Here is an 18,662-nt window from a genome sequence, read left to right on the forward strand (position 1 = left end):
GTCGTCTACGCCTCGCTGTCCTTTGACTCTCTCAGGAAGAAAAGTATTTGCCCATAGAGATGGCTGAAGAAATTCCTCTGACTTGTGCAGTTCTGCAGGTAACCTTTTTTGTGGGGGGGTCGTCATCAAGGCTGATTTCATAAATCTACCATGAGATAACGTCTGCAGCTCTGTCTCTGCTGGTGTGTTACCCTTCACTAACTGCCGTTCAGCTTCTCTGGCAGCTTCTAGCTAGATTACAATCAGCTCAACTAAGGCTATTTCTTTTGCAGATCACTGTTTTTTTCCTTCAATCCATTCTTTGTGTAAATGTCCTGACAGTACTCAAGCTGTTTCATCCTACCCATAGGCCACAAAGGACATGGAAGCATCCTTGCACACTGTGTTACAGACTTTAGGCTGGTACTTCCAGCTGGTAATGCTTCTTGCTCCAAATGCCTCATTCCACTTAAGTTCCTCTGTGCTCAAGGTCTCTTTGTTGAACCAGCTTTGCCTGTTTGTCTTCTACAGTCTCTTGTGCTTTCAGGTAGCAGGTGTTCTCTAGTATCCAGAACTTCCTTAACGCTCATTTTTTTCTCTTTTACATCTGACGCAATTTATTGAACAGGCAGCAAGCAAGGTTTGTAACAATGTGCAACTGAAAGTTCCACAACCTTAAAGTCCTGGCAGACTTTTTTTCAGACCTTATCCATTTTGTTCAGTGCCTTCAGGTTATACCTGACTGGCCTTTGCATCTCATCCTTCTCACAGGTTGACTCAAATGGTGCTTAACATCTGTTGAAGATGAGACAGGACTATGACCTGACAAGCCACCACACCTGGGGAACCTCTACCACTGAGTGTCTGCATTCACCCAACAACTTATTTAGAAGGATGAGCCTTGCCAATAGCATCTGAATATTTATTTGTGTGTGTGTGCCTTCACCTCTGTTATTTTTATTTTTGCTTGTATTTGAAACTCTTAGTTGGCTAAATGAAACAGTGCCAGAATCACGTCATCTGGTTAGAATTTAGACAACTCATGTTCTAATATAATGGATGGATGTAGATGAAGAATGGTAGGAGTTGCTGAGTCGGGTAGCATGAAAGAAAGGAAGCTGCTACATTGCTATGTCCCTGGGTCCAACTAATAGAGAGTGTGAACGTGTATTGCCATTAGCAAAAACACACAATGCCTCTATCCGCAGCCAGCCACACTGATCAGCAGACAAAATCTAGCACTCATGCAAGTACAAGCAGTGGGAAATGCATGCATTTATACAGTATGGATCCTTCCAGTAGCTGGGTTTAGACACTCTGTCAGGTAGCTGGCACCTACATCCCCAGATCTTCTCAGCTGGTGTCTCTGGCCATAAAAGTCCTCAGAGTCTGCAGCCACACTCCACTCACTGGTAGTTGTCTCTTCTTCCACACAGGTGGATACAGAAACATACATATGTTATGGATGCCTCCAAAAACAGGCTTTAGAAAAATCAGTGTTATCCAGTAGCCTTTGGTTCCTTCGGTCTTCCAGGTGCCTTGTGCACAAACTCTTGCACATGTACACACATGCAAGCAGGTGTCTGGCAGCTGGTCCAAACCCATGGCCCTTCTGGTAGCATCCAGATCCTCTGGTCACACTAGTGCTTGGCTTGGAACTCCTGGTCCCTACAGCTCTTCTTGTTGACTTATCTGGTGGGTGTCATTCCACGGGCTTGTCCTTTGATAACCCTGGAAATAGCCAAGGCAGGGTCCTTGTTGGCATTGATCATGTTGTTGGGATTTTTACACCTTCATCATTCCACTGCCCCTTTACCTTCATATACTTTATGAAGTAAATATTAGGGTATGAATTATGTATCCTAATAAAGAAGAACCAGATTCTGTGACTATGGTGAGAAGTCTTTAGGCAACGTGACAAAAAAACTTCATTAATTGTAGTAGTGTCAAGATAGCAGAACTAGATGAAAAGATGCTTTTGTGTAACTTACAGGACTGAAACCAAATGAGGCAACCTCTTATTATGCTTTAAGGCTCCATGGTCTCTGCTAATGCAGTAATAAATGTTGGTCTGATATAGATTTATCCTACCAATGGCATTTACATATATATGAAAATTCAACCTTTGAGTATCATTTGTCAGTGGAAGAATTGATGGCTAGCACAAAAAAAATGACTTCTGAAAGAATTAGAGGACAATTTAGCAGTGATATTGAAAATGTTAAGTGCTGGAGGATTCCAGCTATTTAGTAACTTAATATTTTTAAATATCTTGATTTTTAATATCATGAAATCTTGTATGTTAGTTATTGACAAGGATTATTTGTAAATAAGTAAACATAAAAGGAGTGAGGGAAGCAGAAACCATAGTTGAGTGTTTTAGCAAATCCCCCAGTGTTTTTGCAGAGTCTTTTAGCTTCTTTGTATGGCAGCTCTCCAAAGACAGATAACTGATCCCAGCAATAATACTGATAGTCAGAGAATGTTTGCTGTTGTGATAATGAAAAAAAATATCGTTCTGGGAATTAAAAACCTTTGTAAAAGGACTGTTCTGTGAAACAGAAATAGTATTCTTCAAGCAAAGCTCCAAAAATGGGGCTTGCTCTGTCTAGTTGTAGATATCTGAATTCACTTGGGGGAAACTCCCACTGGATTAACAGGACATAGGGAGAAGATGGGTCACCTCACTGAACACCCAGCTAGCAGTGAGGAACAGCTGTGCTTCTGGGTGAGGTATTTACACTGTGTCATGGCCCAAACTTTAGAGGTCTTTTTTTTTTTTTTTCTTTTCCAATTGACATCTAAAACAGAATTTTAAAACCAAAGTAAACAGCTATCTTTAACTGCATTTTGAAGACTTGATTTATCTCTCTCGATGTCAATGAGAATTTCCCCAGGGACTTGTAAAGTGGGTTAACTGTAAGTGAATAAACATTTATCTTTTTATTTTTTTCTTCAGTAGAGTAAACCAAAGCCTCAACTGAAGTCAGTGGAAGCAAAGTTAGGTCAATGATAAATGCTCTAGAAAGTCTGAAACTTGATGCTTCAGGTTAGAACATCCAAAATTAAAGGGTGTTTTCCCTTCTCAAACATTTGAATTTGTATAATGCAACACTGAGAGAAATATACATCAATGCAATCATGTGCCTCTTGTGTCAGGCTCAAGAAGAGAACGTTGTGGATATCGAATCCTGCGCCGCCATCGCAATTCAGAAGATCAAGTGCATTGCATTAGCAAAACTAAGAAATACAATGAGACAGCCACCCGTGTAAAAGAGATCCTCCTCAGCACAGTCAGTCCAGAGCAGTTCGTTTTAACTCTACTTGAAGCTGAACCTCCCAATGTGTTGGTGAGTCGTCCCAGCAAACCATTCACGGAGGCCTCCATGATGATGTCCCTGACAAAACTGGCAGACAAAGAGCTGGTTCACATGATTGGCTGGGCCAAAAAATTCCTGGTAAGGATTTCAATCTCTTTTTTGTTTATTTTATTCAATGCCTTGATGGTATAGCACTGTGAATGTGTGGTATGAAGTTCTTATGTTTTCTATCCTATAAAAGTAATGGAGAAATTATAGCTCTTGGTAATTCACTTGGAAGTATTTTGAATCAAACAACCTTACCAATAATTTGATATTTGCTGTTAGCCAAATACTTATTCAGTTTGCTAAAAAGCATAGTTGGTGTTGCATGTAATTTCTACCTCATCAACTATAAATGCCTGATTAATCTGATTAAGGCTATTCATTAAAAGGTGTATTAATTAGATTGCTGTAGGAAAAAAAAAAAAAAAGGTCAAATTGTTTCCTTGAATCTTAATGTAAGGTTTCTGTTGTATTTGGTGAAAACAGCTGTGTATCCAAGCACTGAGTCTCTGCAATTGCTTCAGCTGACATAGTTGGTACACAAGAGCTTCAGATTGCTAAGTGGCACATAGTATCGATCTCAGAATTATTGTGTGCACTCCTTAAAAACAACAATCAATAAGGATGCTTTGGGTTGTTGGCAACACAAAGAACATGCACTGAAGTGCAGCTACATGTGTTACTGCCTTGAATGTAGCCACTCTCTAATGCAGCTACAGTACCGTGGCAATGTACCATTTCTCTCCTTACAAACTGAAGTAAGTGGTGAACATGTGCAATTTCTTCTCCATGAAGGGCCCACTTTAAAACAGCCATAATAAGGAAGAAAAGACAGAGTAAAAGCAGCCAGAACATAGCGAAGATAGCTGGCAAAACTGTGTGGAAAAAAATGCTGGCTGACATAGACTAAACTGTAGACCATAGCCTTTTAGTGAGAGCTAGGGTGGCCAACTAAATAGTACTGAGCTAAAAGAAGCATTGAATAATTGACAGAGACACAGCAGTGTGGAGCTTAATCTTTAACTTCAGCTATAGTGCTCTGCTAGGAGCAATCCCTGCAGCTATGTGCACCTTGCATGGCTAATGCATTCTGCAGTGCATCTAGAGGTCCTAAGCCCACGGATGTCTGGACTGAGGGGTCATCACAGCATGGTTCTCCCTTAGATTTTACGCTGAAGGCAAGTAGAGTGTGCCAGCCTGTGCCCACATCTTGTCACTGTAAGCGGTGCTTGCTACTGCTCGAATACATGCCCAGGAAGACATGACAGTAATCCTTATATATAGAAAAAAACAGAGTGCGTACACAGTACAGGAGTTAGTCTTCATGGGAAAAATTTTGTACATTCCTGAAACTAAGAATTTAGGATAAGGGAAGTATATGCTATTTCAGATCCAGGTGGAGGGGCTGAAGATGCTATCAGCTCCAACTGCTGGGCTACGTCTCCTCCTTGCAGAGTCTCCGTGGCACAGCCACTGTGTTGGATGGTTCGGGTATGATAGCTTTCAGGTGTGCAAATTCCGGTTTAGGTGCTGGGGCACAAACATCCTAAACTGTGCTGGCTATTTGTACAGCGATAGTGGTTTTGCTGTTAACATGGAGTGCTTTAAACTGAGTGTCAGAATCCTTAATTCTTATTTTCCCTGAGTTAAGGAACAGTGAAAATAACCATCAAGTAAGTAACTGTAAGGGTAAAAATGGTGTCTATTGCTATAATTTATTTTCTGATTTAAAAAAGCTGATTAATAGATACCATTTCAGAGGACTATGTATAGTTCTATTAGCCTGGTAGGAAATGAATTGTGGGGGAGTGGGGGGGAAAATAAAGTAATACAGGGAAAACAGTTTTAGGAAATGACCTGATTTTAAGCAATAAAAAGCTTGGAGCTGGAAGCCATCATGCAGCAGGCAGGCTATGACTTGGTTGCCATCACGGAAACATGGTGGGACCACTGTCATGACTGGAGTGCTGCAATGTCTGGCTATAGGCTCTTCAGAAGGGACAGGCAGCACAGAAGGGGTGGTGGTGTGGCTCTCTATGTTAGTGTTTTGATGTTGTGGAACTTGAGGCTGGGAATGATAAGGTTGAGTCCCTATGGGTTAGGATCAGAGGGAGGGCCAACAAGGCAAGCATCCTGGTGGGGGTCTGTTATAGACCGCCAAACCAGGATGAGGAGACGGATGAGGGGTTCTACAGGCAGCCGGCAGAAGTTGCGAAATCATCAGTGCTTGTTCTCGTGGGGGACTTCAACTTCCCAGACATATCCTGGAAGCACAACACAGCCCAGAGAAAGCAGTCTAGGAGGTTTCTGGAGAGCGTGGAAGATAGCTTCCTGATGCAGCTGGTTAGTGAGCCTAGCAGGGGACGTGCCCCGCTAGACCTTCTGTTCACAAACAGTGACGGACTGGTGGGAGATGTGGTGGTCAGGAGCTGTCTTGGGCAGAGTGACCACAAAATGGTAGAGTTCTCTATTCTTGGCAAAGTCAGGAAGGGGATCAGTAAAACCGCTGTCTTGGACTTCCGGAGGGCTGACTTTGAGCTGTTCAGGACACTGGTTGGCAGAGTCCCTTGGGAGGTGGTTCTGAAGGGCAGAGGAGTCCAGGAAGGCTGGACACTCTTCAAGAAGGAAATCTTAATGGCTCAGGAGCGGTCTGTCCCCACTTGCCCAAAGACAAGCCGTTGCGGAAGAAGACCGGCCTGGCTGAACAGAGAGTTGTGGCTTGAGTTTAGGAGAAAAAAGAGGGTTTATAATCTTTGGAAAAGAGGGCGGGCCACTCAGGAGGACTGTAAAGATGTTGCAAGGCTGTGCAGGGACAAAATTAGAAAGGCCAAAGCTCATCTGGAGCTGAATCTGGCTACTGCCATTAAAGATAACAAAAAATGTTTTTATGAATACATCAACACAAAAAGGAGGACTAAGTAGAATCTCCATCCTTTACTGGATGCGGGGGGAAACTTAGTTACAAGAGATGAGGAAAAGGCTGAGGTGCTTAATGCCTTCTTTGCCTCAGTCTTTAGCGGCAAAACCAGTTGTTCTCTGGATACCCAGTACCCTGAGCTGGTGGAAGGGGATGGGGAGCAGAATGTGGCCCTCATAATCCATGAGAAAATGGTTGGTGACCTGCTACAGCACTTGGATTTACACAAGTCGATGGGGCCGGATGGGATCCACCCATGCGTACTGAGAGAACTGGCGGAGGAGCTGGCCAAGCCGCTTTCCATCACTTATTGGCAGTCCTGGCTGTCAGGGGAGGTCCCAGTCGACTGGCGGCTAGCAAACGTGATGCCCATCTACAAGAAGGGCCGGAGGGTAGACCTGGGGAACTATAGGCCTGTTAGTTTGACCTCAGTGCCAGGGAAGCTCATGAAGCAGATTATCTTGAGTGTCATCACGCGGCACTTACAGGGCAACCAGGCGATCAGGCCCGGTCAGCATGGGTTTATGAAAGTCAGGTCCTGCTTGACGAACCTGATCTCCTTGTATGACAAAGTGACACGCTTAGTGGATGAGGGAAAGGCTGTGGATATGGTCTACCTTGATTTCAGTAAGGCTTTTGACACCGTTTCCCACAACATTCTCCTCAAGAAACTGGCTGCTCGTGGCTTGGACTGGCGTACGCTTCGTTGGGTTAAAAACTGGCTGGATGGCCGGGCCCAAAGAGTTGTGGTGAATGGAGTCAAATCCAGTTGGAGGCCGGTCACTAGTGGAGTCCCCCAGGGCTCAGTACTGGGGCCAGTTCTCTTTAATATCTTTATTGATGATCTGGATGAGGGGATCGAGTGCACCCTCAGTAAGTTTGCAGATGACACCAAGTTAGATGCGTGTGTCGATCTGCTCGAGGGTAGGAAGGCTCTGCAGGAGGATCTGGATAGGCTGGACCGATGGGCTGAGGCCAACTGTATGAAGTTCAACAAGGCCAATGCCGGGTCCTGCACCTGGGGCGCAACAACCCCAAGCAGAGCTACAGGCTGGGAGATGAGTGGTTCAACAGCATGGCCTGGCAGAGCGGGACCTGGGAGTACTGGTTGATAGTCGGCTGAATATGAGCCAGCAGTGTGCTCAGGTGGCCAAGAAGGCCAACAGCATCCTGGCTTGTATAAGAAGCAGTGTGGCCAGCAGGTCTAGGGAAGTGATTGTGCCCCTGTACTCGGCTCTGGTGAGGCCGCACCTCAAGTACTGTGTTCAGTTTTGGGCCCCTCACTACAAGAAGGACATGGAGGTGCTTGAGAGAGTCCAGAGAAGGGCAACGAAGCTGGTGAGGGGTCTGGAGAAGAAGTCTTACGAGGAGCGGCTGAGGAAGCTGGGCTTGTTCAGCCTGGAGAAGAGGAGGCTCAGGGGCGACCTTATCGCTCTCTATAGGTACATTAAAGGAGGCTGTAGCGAGGTGGGGGTTGGACTGTTCTCCCACGTGCCTGGTGACAGGACGAGGGGGAATGGGCGAAAGTTGCGACAGGGGAGTTTTAGGTTGGATGTTAGGGTTGTTAGGCATTGGAATAGGCTGCCCAGAGAAGTGGTTGAGTCGCCATCCCTGGAGGTCTTTAAAAGACGTTTAGATGTAGTCCTTAGTGATATGGTTTAGTGGAGGACTTGTTAGTGTTAGGTCAGAGGTTGGACTCGGTGATCTTGGAGGTCTCTTCCAACCTAGATGGTTCTGTGATTCTGTGAATATTTGAAAAGGAAAAAACACAACTTCTATTTACAGGTTTTTTCTTCAGTTCTGTGGGATTTTTTTTTTTTTGGTTTGTTTGTTTACTTTGAACTATGTCAGTTTAGAAAAGCAAACGAAAATTTTAAAATTGAAATTATTATTTTTAAAAAATTGTTTCCAAACAAAACACAACTTTGACATTGATCACTTTTAGCTTGTTTTCAACATACATCAGAAATAAAACAATTTTCTTGGCAATAAAAGAATTGTATGAAGAAAACCTGTTTAATCATAACCCTTCAAAAAACAGTTCCTGGGAATGTTGACGCTTTATCGTGTATGTTTGTTTTTTCTGATCACTCACGTTACACAGAACAGAAAAAAAACATTAGGTTAGAATAATGCCAAAAATAGATGTGACATTTAATATGTTCCCAGTCGTGAATTATATTACAGTATAACACGGCATTTGGAGCATCTACCTGAATGTGGATTTGTTTATTTATTTTTCCTTAAAAGTGACTATGATGACTAAAGCTCAGGACATATAACTTCAGTTTTCAAAATTCCTCCCTGAAGCTGATCATCTAGATCCATGCTCTGGATCACAGAGTCTTAGAAAAAAAAAAATAGAGTTGTTGACTAACGGCCCAATGCGTCATAATTTTACTTTCTGTAAAGCTGAATATTTGATATTGTAGCTGGGTGATAAGAAACTTATTTTCACTCCTAAATTATTATTGGATATTATTTTGACAGTGAAAACAAATGTTTGTTTTTTTTTTCCTTCATATCCTAGTGCTATATATATAAGATGCTGATAAAAGTTTTGTCTACAAAGAAAAGATAAATGCTTACATATATATTTTCTCCTTATTTAATGTTTAGTGACCTTCTTTTACTATGAATCTTACTCTGCAACTGTATTTTTGACTGTACTTTCAGCATATTGGATTGAATTTTTGTTGTTGTTCAGAAAAATAGAAAGCAATACCTGGATTTTTTTTTTTTCTCATGAATTGTAAGGATTTTAATTCTATGTTATCAGTGGGAGCAACATAACCTCTATAACTGCCTTTTACTTTGTTGTACTAGTTTAAGAGAGTTGAACAGAGTTCATAGCTGGAGCTGTACTGCTAATCAATAGGATGTTGTCATAATATTGAAGTTTGGATTCATTATGCAACCTGGTTTGTTGTTGGCCAGAGCAGTGTGTCTTTTGATAGTTACTACACACCCAGCACTTTTTTCTTTTTCCTGTGCCGTTGTGGCAGTCTGTCTTAGTAATTTATATTAAAAGATTAGATATAATTTAAAGGACATGCTTTAAAGGACATGTACTACAGCCACAGAAAAATGAGCAATTTAATGTACTCTGCAGCAAATGAAAAGGGTCTTTAGACACTTTGAAAGAAGCTGTAGTGATAATGTGCTGTCCTCAACCTTTAAAACATGATGGTTTTGAAAAGGAAAGGGATGGTTCTAATAGTTGTGCTCAACATTCATAAATCTCGTTGGTGCTGGTAATGCATATTTAGTAGGTGACATCTGGGATAAATCTAGATCTCTAATTAGCTGTAGATTGAAAACTGGGACTTGGTTTGACAGCTCAACAGAGATTTGTTTTTAAATCTAGTAACTGGCTGTTTATGTTACAGAAAACAGCACACGCCTGTGTAACTGTTTATTTCAATAAATCCCTAAAATATCTTTGGGCTGTTGTTTCCCAGGAAACCATCACTGTCAGTTTATCCTATTCACACTTCCATAAGTATTTTTCTAACAGCACTTTTTAAATTATGAGAGTTTGGGTCTGGCAGATAATCTGCTGTTGGCTGTGAATTCTGTAGTAAATTCTGTGACAGTGAAATCCACAAGGGAAAGTACAGCTCATGGGCTCTTGTTTACTCTTCTCGTAAAATAAGGAGTAAGGCTATGGATTTTGAAAGGCAGCACTTCTAGCAATGAAGAGAGAGTAAGCATTACCCAGTTTATGTCAACCTAAGGATGTCACTGACTGTCTTCCAGGCTAGTAGTTTAATAAGATGAAAACATCTGGAACATTTGTATAAATCACTGCGAGCAGGTTCTGTGACAGTGCAAACGTACTGTGTGCCTTTTAAAACTTCAGACAATTGAGCTGCAAGAAACCTGTTTCCCATGGCCAGCCCCTGTAATGATTTTTCACTATTCAGAGATGTAGATGCCAGCTCATCTAAAAGTGTAACACCTTTGCTAGGAGCTTATCTTAAGCCTCTCTGCTTTGAAAACTTTGGCCTGATCTTGGTTTTGAACAAAGGTGCAGTTTGGCCACTGAGCTGGTCTTCATCATACCTGTGTTTTATTCCTTGACTGTCTGCTTTCCTGCTTGCCTCTTGGTAATTGACATTTTTCTGTTTTCTGTGCGTGGTTGTTGGCTTTGTTTGTTTGTTTTTGTTTTGTTATTTATTTTCCTTTTGTGTGCATTTTGTTTCTCTTTATTTGACTTCTATGAGTCTTTTCTACCAGTCCTTTTTTTTGCAGGAGAAGGAGCAGGGCAATGACTTTCTCTTCTGGCTGTGTGGCAGTGTTATCTGGCACTTGCTATAAGTTCTGAAGAGAAGGAAATGCTGGAACAGACTTATGCACAATTTTGTGTGAATTCTGTTCTTGCTTCCAGGATGCTGTGTATAGAGGCAGTAGGGACACTACTACCTTCATCAACTGCCCTTGTCTTTATTTTCTGGTTTGCTGCAATTTTGAGGAAGGAACGCATGAAAGCATTGGGATGGGATTAATGCCTGCCATTTACAAAGTGGGTGATAACACAAAGGCACCAAGATGTGGGTTCCTTCATGGGCAACCAACAAACCCAGAAACATGTCTGTCTTATGAGTTAAAGCAAATAAACAAAAAACCCTACAAGCAGCAACCATATACATTATGGAAAAGAATGGTCTATTTTGTTAGGAGTCCTCTGCAGCACAGTGCAGTTATCTCTGAGGTGTGAGTTTTGTGAGTGATTTTCCTGTGCTTCTCAGAAGGCTGTGAGACCGTCAGGTGCCCAGGTATAAGGCAGGTCTTCGGCTTTCACTTGCGTGTCAACAGCCGTACAGGAGCAATTGCACTTCAGCATTACTCTAATTTATTTCAAACATTTTGTGGAAGATTTGACAAGGATAATCACAAATATTCACGTTCTCTTTTGAGATGGCAGCGTGGAACTTCTGATGACAGTGTTTCCTTTTCTGGCTTCCTTCACAACTCATGTCTCTTTCTGTTTCTGACATACTTAGTCTTTATAAAAACAGAGACATTAACAAGTTGATTCACTTGATGCTGTTTTCATCATTTTAGGCTTCATTGATCTCAGCCTCTATGACCAAGTGAGGCTCTTGGAGAGCTGCTGGATGGAAGTATTAATGGTGGGTTTGATGTGGAGATCAATTGACCATCCTGGGAAACTAATTTTTGCACCAGACCTTGTACTAGACAGGTAAGAGAAATAAACTTTTTGAGGGCCCTTCAGTTGGCATGTTTGGAGAGGAGCCATGAACAGTGAGAAGAGGATGAAATATTGGAGATGCTGTTAATGGTTTATTTAACAGTATCATTTACTTGTATTTGTAACAATAATGACTCCAGGTTTCACATGCTGAGCATAAACAGTGACAGTCCACTAATTCCTCTAGCACATAACAGTGTTCAGTATCTCTGTTTTTCACTGGCTTTGTTGATTTTGGTCCTTTTGTTCTAGGGCTCTAGATGCCAACATTGTAGATAACACCAATACAATGTGCTACATTGTCAAACAATTTCTTAGAGCTGATAGATTTTCTTCCCCAAACCTCAAAATAAAAAGTAGGCATGGTTTCAAGCCATATTTTAGTTATTTTATATAGTTATTTTTTTTTCCTGTCCTTAGTGCAGACTTCATAGATAGCTACAATAATGAGCTTTCCAGCACTAGCCAAAAGGGATTTAAAAAAAAAAAAAAACTAGCTCTTTAGCACTGAAAGTTTTTTTTTTTTTTTTTCCAAGCTAAAGCAGGCTGTTTACAAGTTTAAAAAATTATTTCTCCATAACTGTGTACCAGCAGGGAAGAATATGGATTAGTAAGGATGTTTTTCTGTAGTACCTTGGTACGTATTTGATCTGGGCTTCACATTAGTAAAAAGTCAGGGAAACAATCTACTCTATTGGCTAGGTTTAAAATATCTCTCAACCTTTTCAACCTGGTGAAATTCATATCTGCACCAATTCTGTGGCTCGAGCTAAATAATAATCATCATCATAGATACAGAAAGCAAAATGGGTTAGTAAGAGAAATAAATTTGATTTAAAGAAGATTTGAAGTCAATTGTGATTTGCTCATATAAAACTCAATGCAGGGACATGCTAGATTGTTCAATGCAATGATAAGAAATTGCTGAAAATGTATGACACAGTTAGTTCCTCGGGAGCTAATATGAGCTGAATAGAGCAGGCTTATTTGATACATTCCTTCATGTCCTCAAGACGTGGCTGGGTGGGAGCTAGCAAACATCTGGGCATTCTGTAATTTTTTTATTTTGTAAGACCTGCTTATGTGAAACTCATCTGTAATTTGGTCGCTTTTATCTTAGCCGACCTTGAGACAACATTCCCCAGGTAATCTTAGTAGAGAAGTACTTCTCTTATGCTTGTGCTCTTGTCTTGAAATCGGCAGCTACCTGTCCTCCTCCAAAGCTCAGAGTACTCCTTTGCCAGAGGCATAGGGGAAAGCAGGCAGTATTCAGGCAGCAGCCTCTCCACGGGCAGTACTTTCTGCACCTGGTTTGTGTTATCCGCCCGTGCCTGCCTCACAGCCTGAGGGCTCAGCGCCTTCCTCTAGGGAGCCAGGAGATGAGTGCCTCATGGTAAAAACATTATTAAAAATAATGTTGTATTACAGATAGTGCAAGAAGCGTCCCTTTGGGGTCACTGTGTCATAGAGCTTAACTACTTTTTAAGTCCAGCACTTTTTTTTTTATTATTATTTTTATTTTTTTAAATATGAAACAGTAACTTATGTGGTTTAACATTTCTGCTGTTTAATTTCAAGCCCATTAGAATAGCTTCTAGTATTTTTATTTATTTTTTTTTCTGATCATGCACAGTGTATTCTGAAAATGGTACTGTTTCTAACATCCAAAATGAAGAAAGGTGCATTCAGCAGACGCTGCCTTGTTATTACAAGAAATTTATTTTGGGGGGCCTTTCTTATTTATTAGGCCTCTCTCAGGTACAAACAAGGATGTCACAGGTTGTGGTATTAATTCCTGGTGAAACAAATCTGGAAAATATTCAAGGAGGTGCTGTGCTCTGCCCAGTACTACATAGTTGAAAACTGATTATCCAAAATTATTTTGTCTGTGAGGTTAAAGCCTCTTAAAGAAATGCAGTCATACTTACCTGTGGTCAATCCTGCAAGCACTTTAAACACTTTAAAGAGAAAATTAGTTTCTTAGAGGTGCTGACCTTTTATGCCAGTGTAATTTTCCATTTAGATTTCATGACAGAACCTTTTGAATTCTCCTGAAGATGAGATGGATAGGCCTTTGCAGCCTTCTTTGTGCTATGACTTTTATCTGTCTGAGTCAGAGTTGCCTAATTCTACTTTTCTGGTAACATTTTAAATGTGTTTCCATAGGGACGAGGGGAAATGCGTAGAGGGAATTTTGGAAATCTTTGATATGCTCCTGGCCATGACCTCGAGGTTCCGAGAGCTGAAACTGCAGCACAAGGAGTATCTGTGTGTCAAGGCAATGATCCTCCTCAATTCCAGTGAGTACACAATTGCCTCTGACACTCACCAAATTATACTTATTTCAACTGTGGCTGGGAAATTATTCTGTAAAAATGGCAGAAATATCAAATGCAATAAAGCCATTGAAAGAGAAAAATAGAGAGGGACTTCTAACCATCAGATCATACAGATTTTTGCTCAAGAAACTTCTAAGCGATACTGTTTGCTGGATTTAGTGTCTATATCCTGTTCTAAAGAACCGAATAAAAGACCCCAAATTTGATAAGCTTCTTACATGGTGGGGTTCGTGACACAGTCTGTGGGTATGTCCTTTTCAAATGTTGATCCCTGCGATCAATGAGAAATTTTGCTCAGATCTCTGTGGATCCTGGTCATGAGTAGTGCTGCTGCACAGCTCTGCAAGCCTGTTCTGAATTCTAATAAAACTAGTTACTCAACTGAGTGATGATTAATTGTGCTTAAATATTTCTATGTAATGGTAATTAATTGGTAAAAATAATTGAATGTACTCAACAGTTCTGCAAGATGAATTTAAGGACAAAAGTTTTGCTTTGCAGCCTTTTACACAAGGCAACTAGGAATGTGTGTTTGTCCACCTTTAGGAAGTCTGCAGTAAAATCACTTTATTCTCCAGAATATTTTGCAATTAACATTGTCAAAAAAAAAAAAAAGGCAAAACAAAATAACATCTGTATAAAGAAAGATGATACTCTTTACATCTACTGTTTCCAGCAAGAAGTTTCTACATAACTCTCAGCAAGATTCTGCAGGGTGGTAGTCCAGCTGTTATCAGACTTGTTTATAGACAGATACCACTATTTCAGTCAACAATAAGGCTGTTTCTTTTCTTTATTATTTACCAAAAAAATAATAATCATCAGCAATGTTTTTTTTCAAAGCTTCTACTCTCAAAAAATAAAATCTCTCTAATTGATAAATTATATCAATAATACTACTGCATGTTTCCAGACTTTCCTAGTGGTGATTTCTTCCTTTCTCCCTCCTCACTCTCCTTTTTTCTGTTTTTGCTGACTTTTAAGGTCAGTGCAGGCAGGTGCTGTACTATGGCACCCTGGTAAGCTGTAGGGAGCCTGTGTCAGGTTGGGTCAATGAGCACTGTCTGTCTCTGTGTTCTCCTCCCTCCCGAGGATATAACCAGAGAAGAAAGTTTTGTTTTGTTTTGTTTTCTTTTGTTTTGAGCAAGAAGGGATTAGAGCAAGCATAATGCTATAGTTCATGGTAGAAACTAAACTACATAGCACAGAGAGATTCAAAAGAAAAAACCCTGGAGAATGGAGAGCACATCTGCTTCCCCACAGACTGAGAGCACAGGGCTCAGTCAGACTGAAGAGTCTATGTTCAACACATTGTCTTGGGAGGATTTGGGAGAGTTATTCAGTATGCAATTGATGTAGACATCAGATCTGGACAGAGGAGTGTAAGTTGAAGCTTGGTGTGGTAGATGAAGCATTGTTTGTATAGTGCTGGGGCTGGAGGAGTCAGGAAATGTAACTTCTCTGATCCTGAGAAATGTCATATCGAAGGAAAATCCACAGTCGTAGCTTTTTTCTTCCTCACAAGCAGTATTTCTCTCTCTTCTCTGGCTAGGCATGTTTCCCTTGTCAGCAGAAGAACCTGAAAGCAACAGGAAGCTGCATCACCTGCTCAATGTAGTCACAGATGCTTTGGTGTGGGTTATTGCAAAGAGTGGAATCCCCTCCCAGCAGCAGACAACTCGTCTGGCCAATCTGTTGATGCTACTCTCTCATGTCAGACACGCAAGGTAAATTTTACAGAACATACGTAATGTGTCAGGTGCGAGTGTCTGTTTACAGCAGCAAAATAAGGCTTGAACTCTGGAGCACTCATGAGGGACTCTGATACTGCTGTTTGTCTTGTTTCATTGTAAGACTATCCTGCCTAGCTAGACTAACTAGAGAATATACTCAAGTGCTGTCTGGCAGTCAAAATGTTGTGTTAATATTAAAATGGTTTCTTGACTATATTGCATTAAGTCACTCCTGTGTACCTGCCTGAAATGTTAAACGATAAAAACACAAATTCAGCCTCCCAATAAAATAATAATAATAATAATGATAATAACAATAACAACGATAATGATAATGATGATGATAATAATAACAACAACAACAGTAACAATAATAAACAAACATAAAACACCAACCAGAAAACAAAATTCTTCTGGCCAAAAGAAAAGTCTTTCTCAAACTTGATGAGCAGTGGGAAGTTTGGAGGAACGAGGTGCAGTTTGGGTACTGTTTTTGCCTCAGGCCACATTTGCTGTGTGTCCCAGGAGCAACGATCAGTTCTCCTATTCAGAACAGAAGCATTTCTGCCAAGTGTCAGTAGAGCAATGCCAAGCTCCTGCTTTCCCTGTGGGAAGCGGCCCTTCCTCTCCCTTCCAGCTTCTGGACCTCCTTGAATTGCTCCTCTTTGCTTGCAGTACAGCAGTCCCAAACCCAGGGCCCTGCAAACAGATGCTTTGATTTTCAGGCTTTGTCATCTTGAGTTATTACCCAGAGACCAGCTACTCACAGAACTGTCTTAGCTCTTGGCTGTGGAGTGTGTGTCCCCGGGAAATCTTTGTGAGGGTCCTGGGGTGACGCCGGAGCATGCAAGGAGAGGCAGGGACAATGGAAGTGCAGCCACCTTGCAGGTAGGCTTCCTGAGAGAGAGGGTGGCAGCAGAGAGAAACTGACTGTGCTGAAGGCAGCTTTTAGCAGCCAGATTTTTAACTGGTGGCAAGTTTGACAGCCGGCCCTAAAGAGGGTATCAGCACCACCTGGAGCTGAGCTCAATTCATAGCTCTGATGCGCTGCTGTGTGACACTGCATTGACAGGGGCTCTTGTTCTGGCGTGGCATGAATAAATGTCATGAATCTTTGCAAAATGTGGATCTTTTCTTACTGAAATAAGAGCTTTTATGCTATGCCTGCCTCAGCTGAAGTCTGGAGACTACTTGTTGTGGCCCATCTCCCTCACATTGCTTAGCACTGGTCAGTCAATTATAGACCATTCTGGAAATAATCGATGCTCTCAGCCTGGATTGCCAAATGATGCAGGCCTCATGAGCTGGGTGTAGGAGGGGGTCCTTTCTTTCTTCTTTGCCGTTAATATATTTATAACCCATGAATTGCAGCGGAACCTCATTTTTCTGGAAGCATTGCCTCCGTCCCAATCCAAGCCATTTGCTCAGCTATTTGCTGGCTGGCTGCTGCTGTTTCCACTGTGATTAATTTGGTGCACCTGGTTTTCAGCCTCAACATCTTGAGTGTATCTGAGTGCACATGTATGTCCAACCACTATATTTCAATGATAGCCATCGCCTGTCAATCCAGACAGCAATACAGCCACAGTGTTCAAGCTAGCAAGGTGTCACTGTACCTTACTGTATGACAAAAAAAAAAAAAAAAAAAAAAACAACATTTAAAGCCTGTAGACATCTTTGGGATCTAACGCTGGCATGCAGAGGGAAGCAAACTGCTTGAAGTTGACCAGCATAGTTTGGTCTTCCGACTCAGCCAGTCAAGAGAGGTAGGTGGTCACTACATGGTGTAAATTCCCCTTTTGTTTATAGCTGCAGTGTGCGGGCCTCCCATGTTTATGGCATCAAAGAAGCTTTCTCTTTCATTTCAATAGGCTTGATACATCTGAATTATTTTCTGAAGTCAGTTTGTGTGGGGCAACAAACTGCTTGGTTCTCTAGAATAGTGTTGGGATGTCGTTACTGTTGGCAGTGCCGAGTGATCCCAGGGACTAAATCTCTTAATTCCCAATAAAATTAAAAAAAAAAAAAAAGAGGACTCTTGAAGCCACGAGTGTGCCTTCCATCTCTGTACTGTAAGACCCAGATTGCTGAGCTTTTTTTCTTTCTTTGCAGTAACAAGGGGATGGAGCACCTGCTGAGCATGAAGTGTAAAAACGTGGTCCCGGTGTATGACTTGCTGCTGGAGATGTTGAACGCACACACTCTCCGAGGGCAGAGGAAGTCCCCAGTCACACACCCGGAATTTGGCCCATTAGAACAAATGGAGGCTGTGGACAGTCTGCGCAGCGGGGCGACCCAGTAATTCTGCCGGGGCCTGGAGATGTGAAGCTTGTTCAAAGCTATGAGAGCAAACGAAGCCACTGTGATGGGACTGCTGAAGTGTGACCTAGCACAAGTCCTCATCTCTTCTGGATTTACACAGGGATATCCTGGGAAATGCTTGTGAGATGTGCTCCTCCCTCCATCCGTGTTTCTGACATTGTAATAGCTGCACTTTTATAGTACCTTTCCTGAGACTCTTAAAAAGCACCTTATGAAATTAAGCCTCAGAACAGTCCTGCAAGACAGGAAATTACCGCCTCTCTTTTTTAAAGGCAACTGAGACAAAGCGATAAAGTGACTGATTTAAGATGACAGAATAAGTCTGTGTCAGGGCTAGGAGTCAGGACCCAGGGCTCTGTCTCCCAGACCAATACTTTTAAGCACTGACGAGAGGATCTCCTCTCTTGGTGTGCGATTGTGTGAGTGTACAGTGTCGTTTGGGACCGATCTGCTTACCTGTGTGGGCTGATCCCTGGGGAATGCCTGTTTTGCAGTGTATCTAGATAAAGTGCTGAGAGATGTACAGTGTAAAGGACTTTCCTCTATTCTTAAATATGCAATGGCTGCAAGGGCCTTCATTTGAAGGCCGTTCAGAATAGCTTCTAGGGCCAGTTCAGAGCCTCTTCAGTAACGTAAAACCACGCTTATGTTTATATTCTGTGAACCTGTTCTTAACACATTATTATGTGTGTATAATTCTTCAGTGCTTTACACAATGACCAAACTGCCTGCTTATTTTGGTCAATGCTAACCTTTGAAATGTGTTTTGTCTGTGAGATTAATATGTTGTTT

At 41.7% G+C, this 18,662-nt stretch overlaps 1 protein-coding gene across 1 annotated transcript in view; it reads left to right on the plus strand.

Moving 5' to 3' along the window:
• Positions 1-17,850, plus strand: part of ESR2 (estrogen receptor 2) — a 33,858-nt gene extending 16,008 nt beyond the window's left edge. Inside the window, exons 4-9 of the mRNA XM_035551243.1 lie at positions 3,139-3,437; positions 5,127-5,130; positions 11,329-11,467; positions 13,643-13,776; positions 15,368-15,542; positions 17,661-17,850. Coding sequence (XP_035407136.1) covers positions 3,139-3,437; positions 5,127-5,130; positions 11,329-11,467; positions 13,643-13,776; positions 15,368-15,542; positions 17,661-17,850 — 941 coding nt within the window. The remainder of the gene's footprint in view (positions 1-3,138; positions 3,438-5,126; positions 5,131-11,328; positions 11,468-13,642; positions 13,777-15,367; positions 15,543-17,660) is intronic.
• The last annotated feature ends 812 nt before the right edge of the window (positions 17,851-18,662 follow it).

This window comes from Cygnus atratus, chromosome 5 (genome assembly GCF_013377495.2).
Source record: "Cygnus atratus isolate AKBS03 ecotype Queensland, Australia chromosome 5, CAtr_DNAZoo_HiC_assembly, whole genome shotgun sequence".
Classification (NCBI taxonomy): domain Eukaryota; kingdom Metazoa; phylum Chordata; class Aves; order Anseriformes; family Anatidae; genus Cygnus; species Cygnus atratus.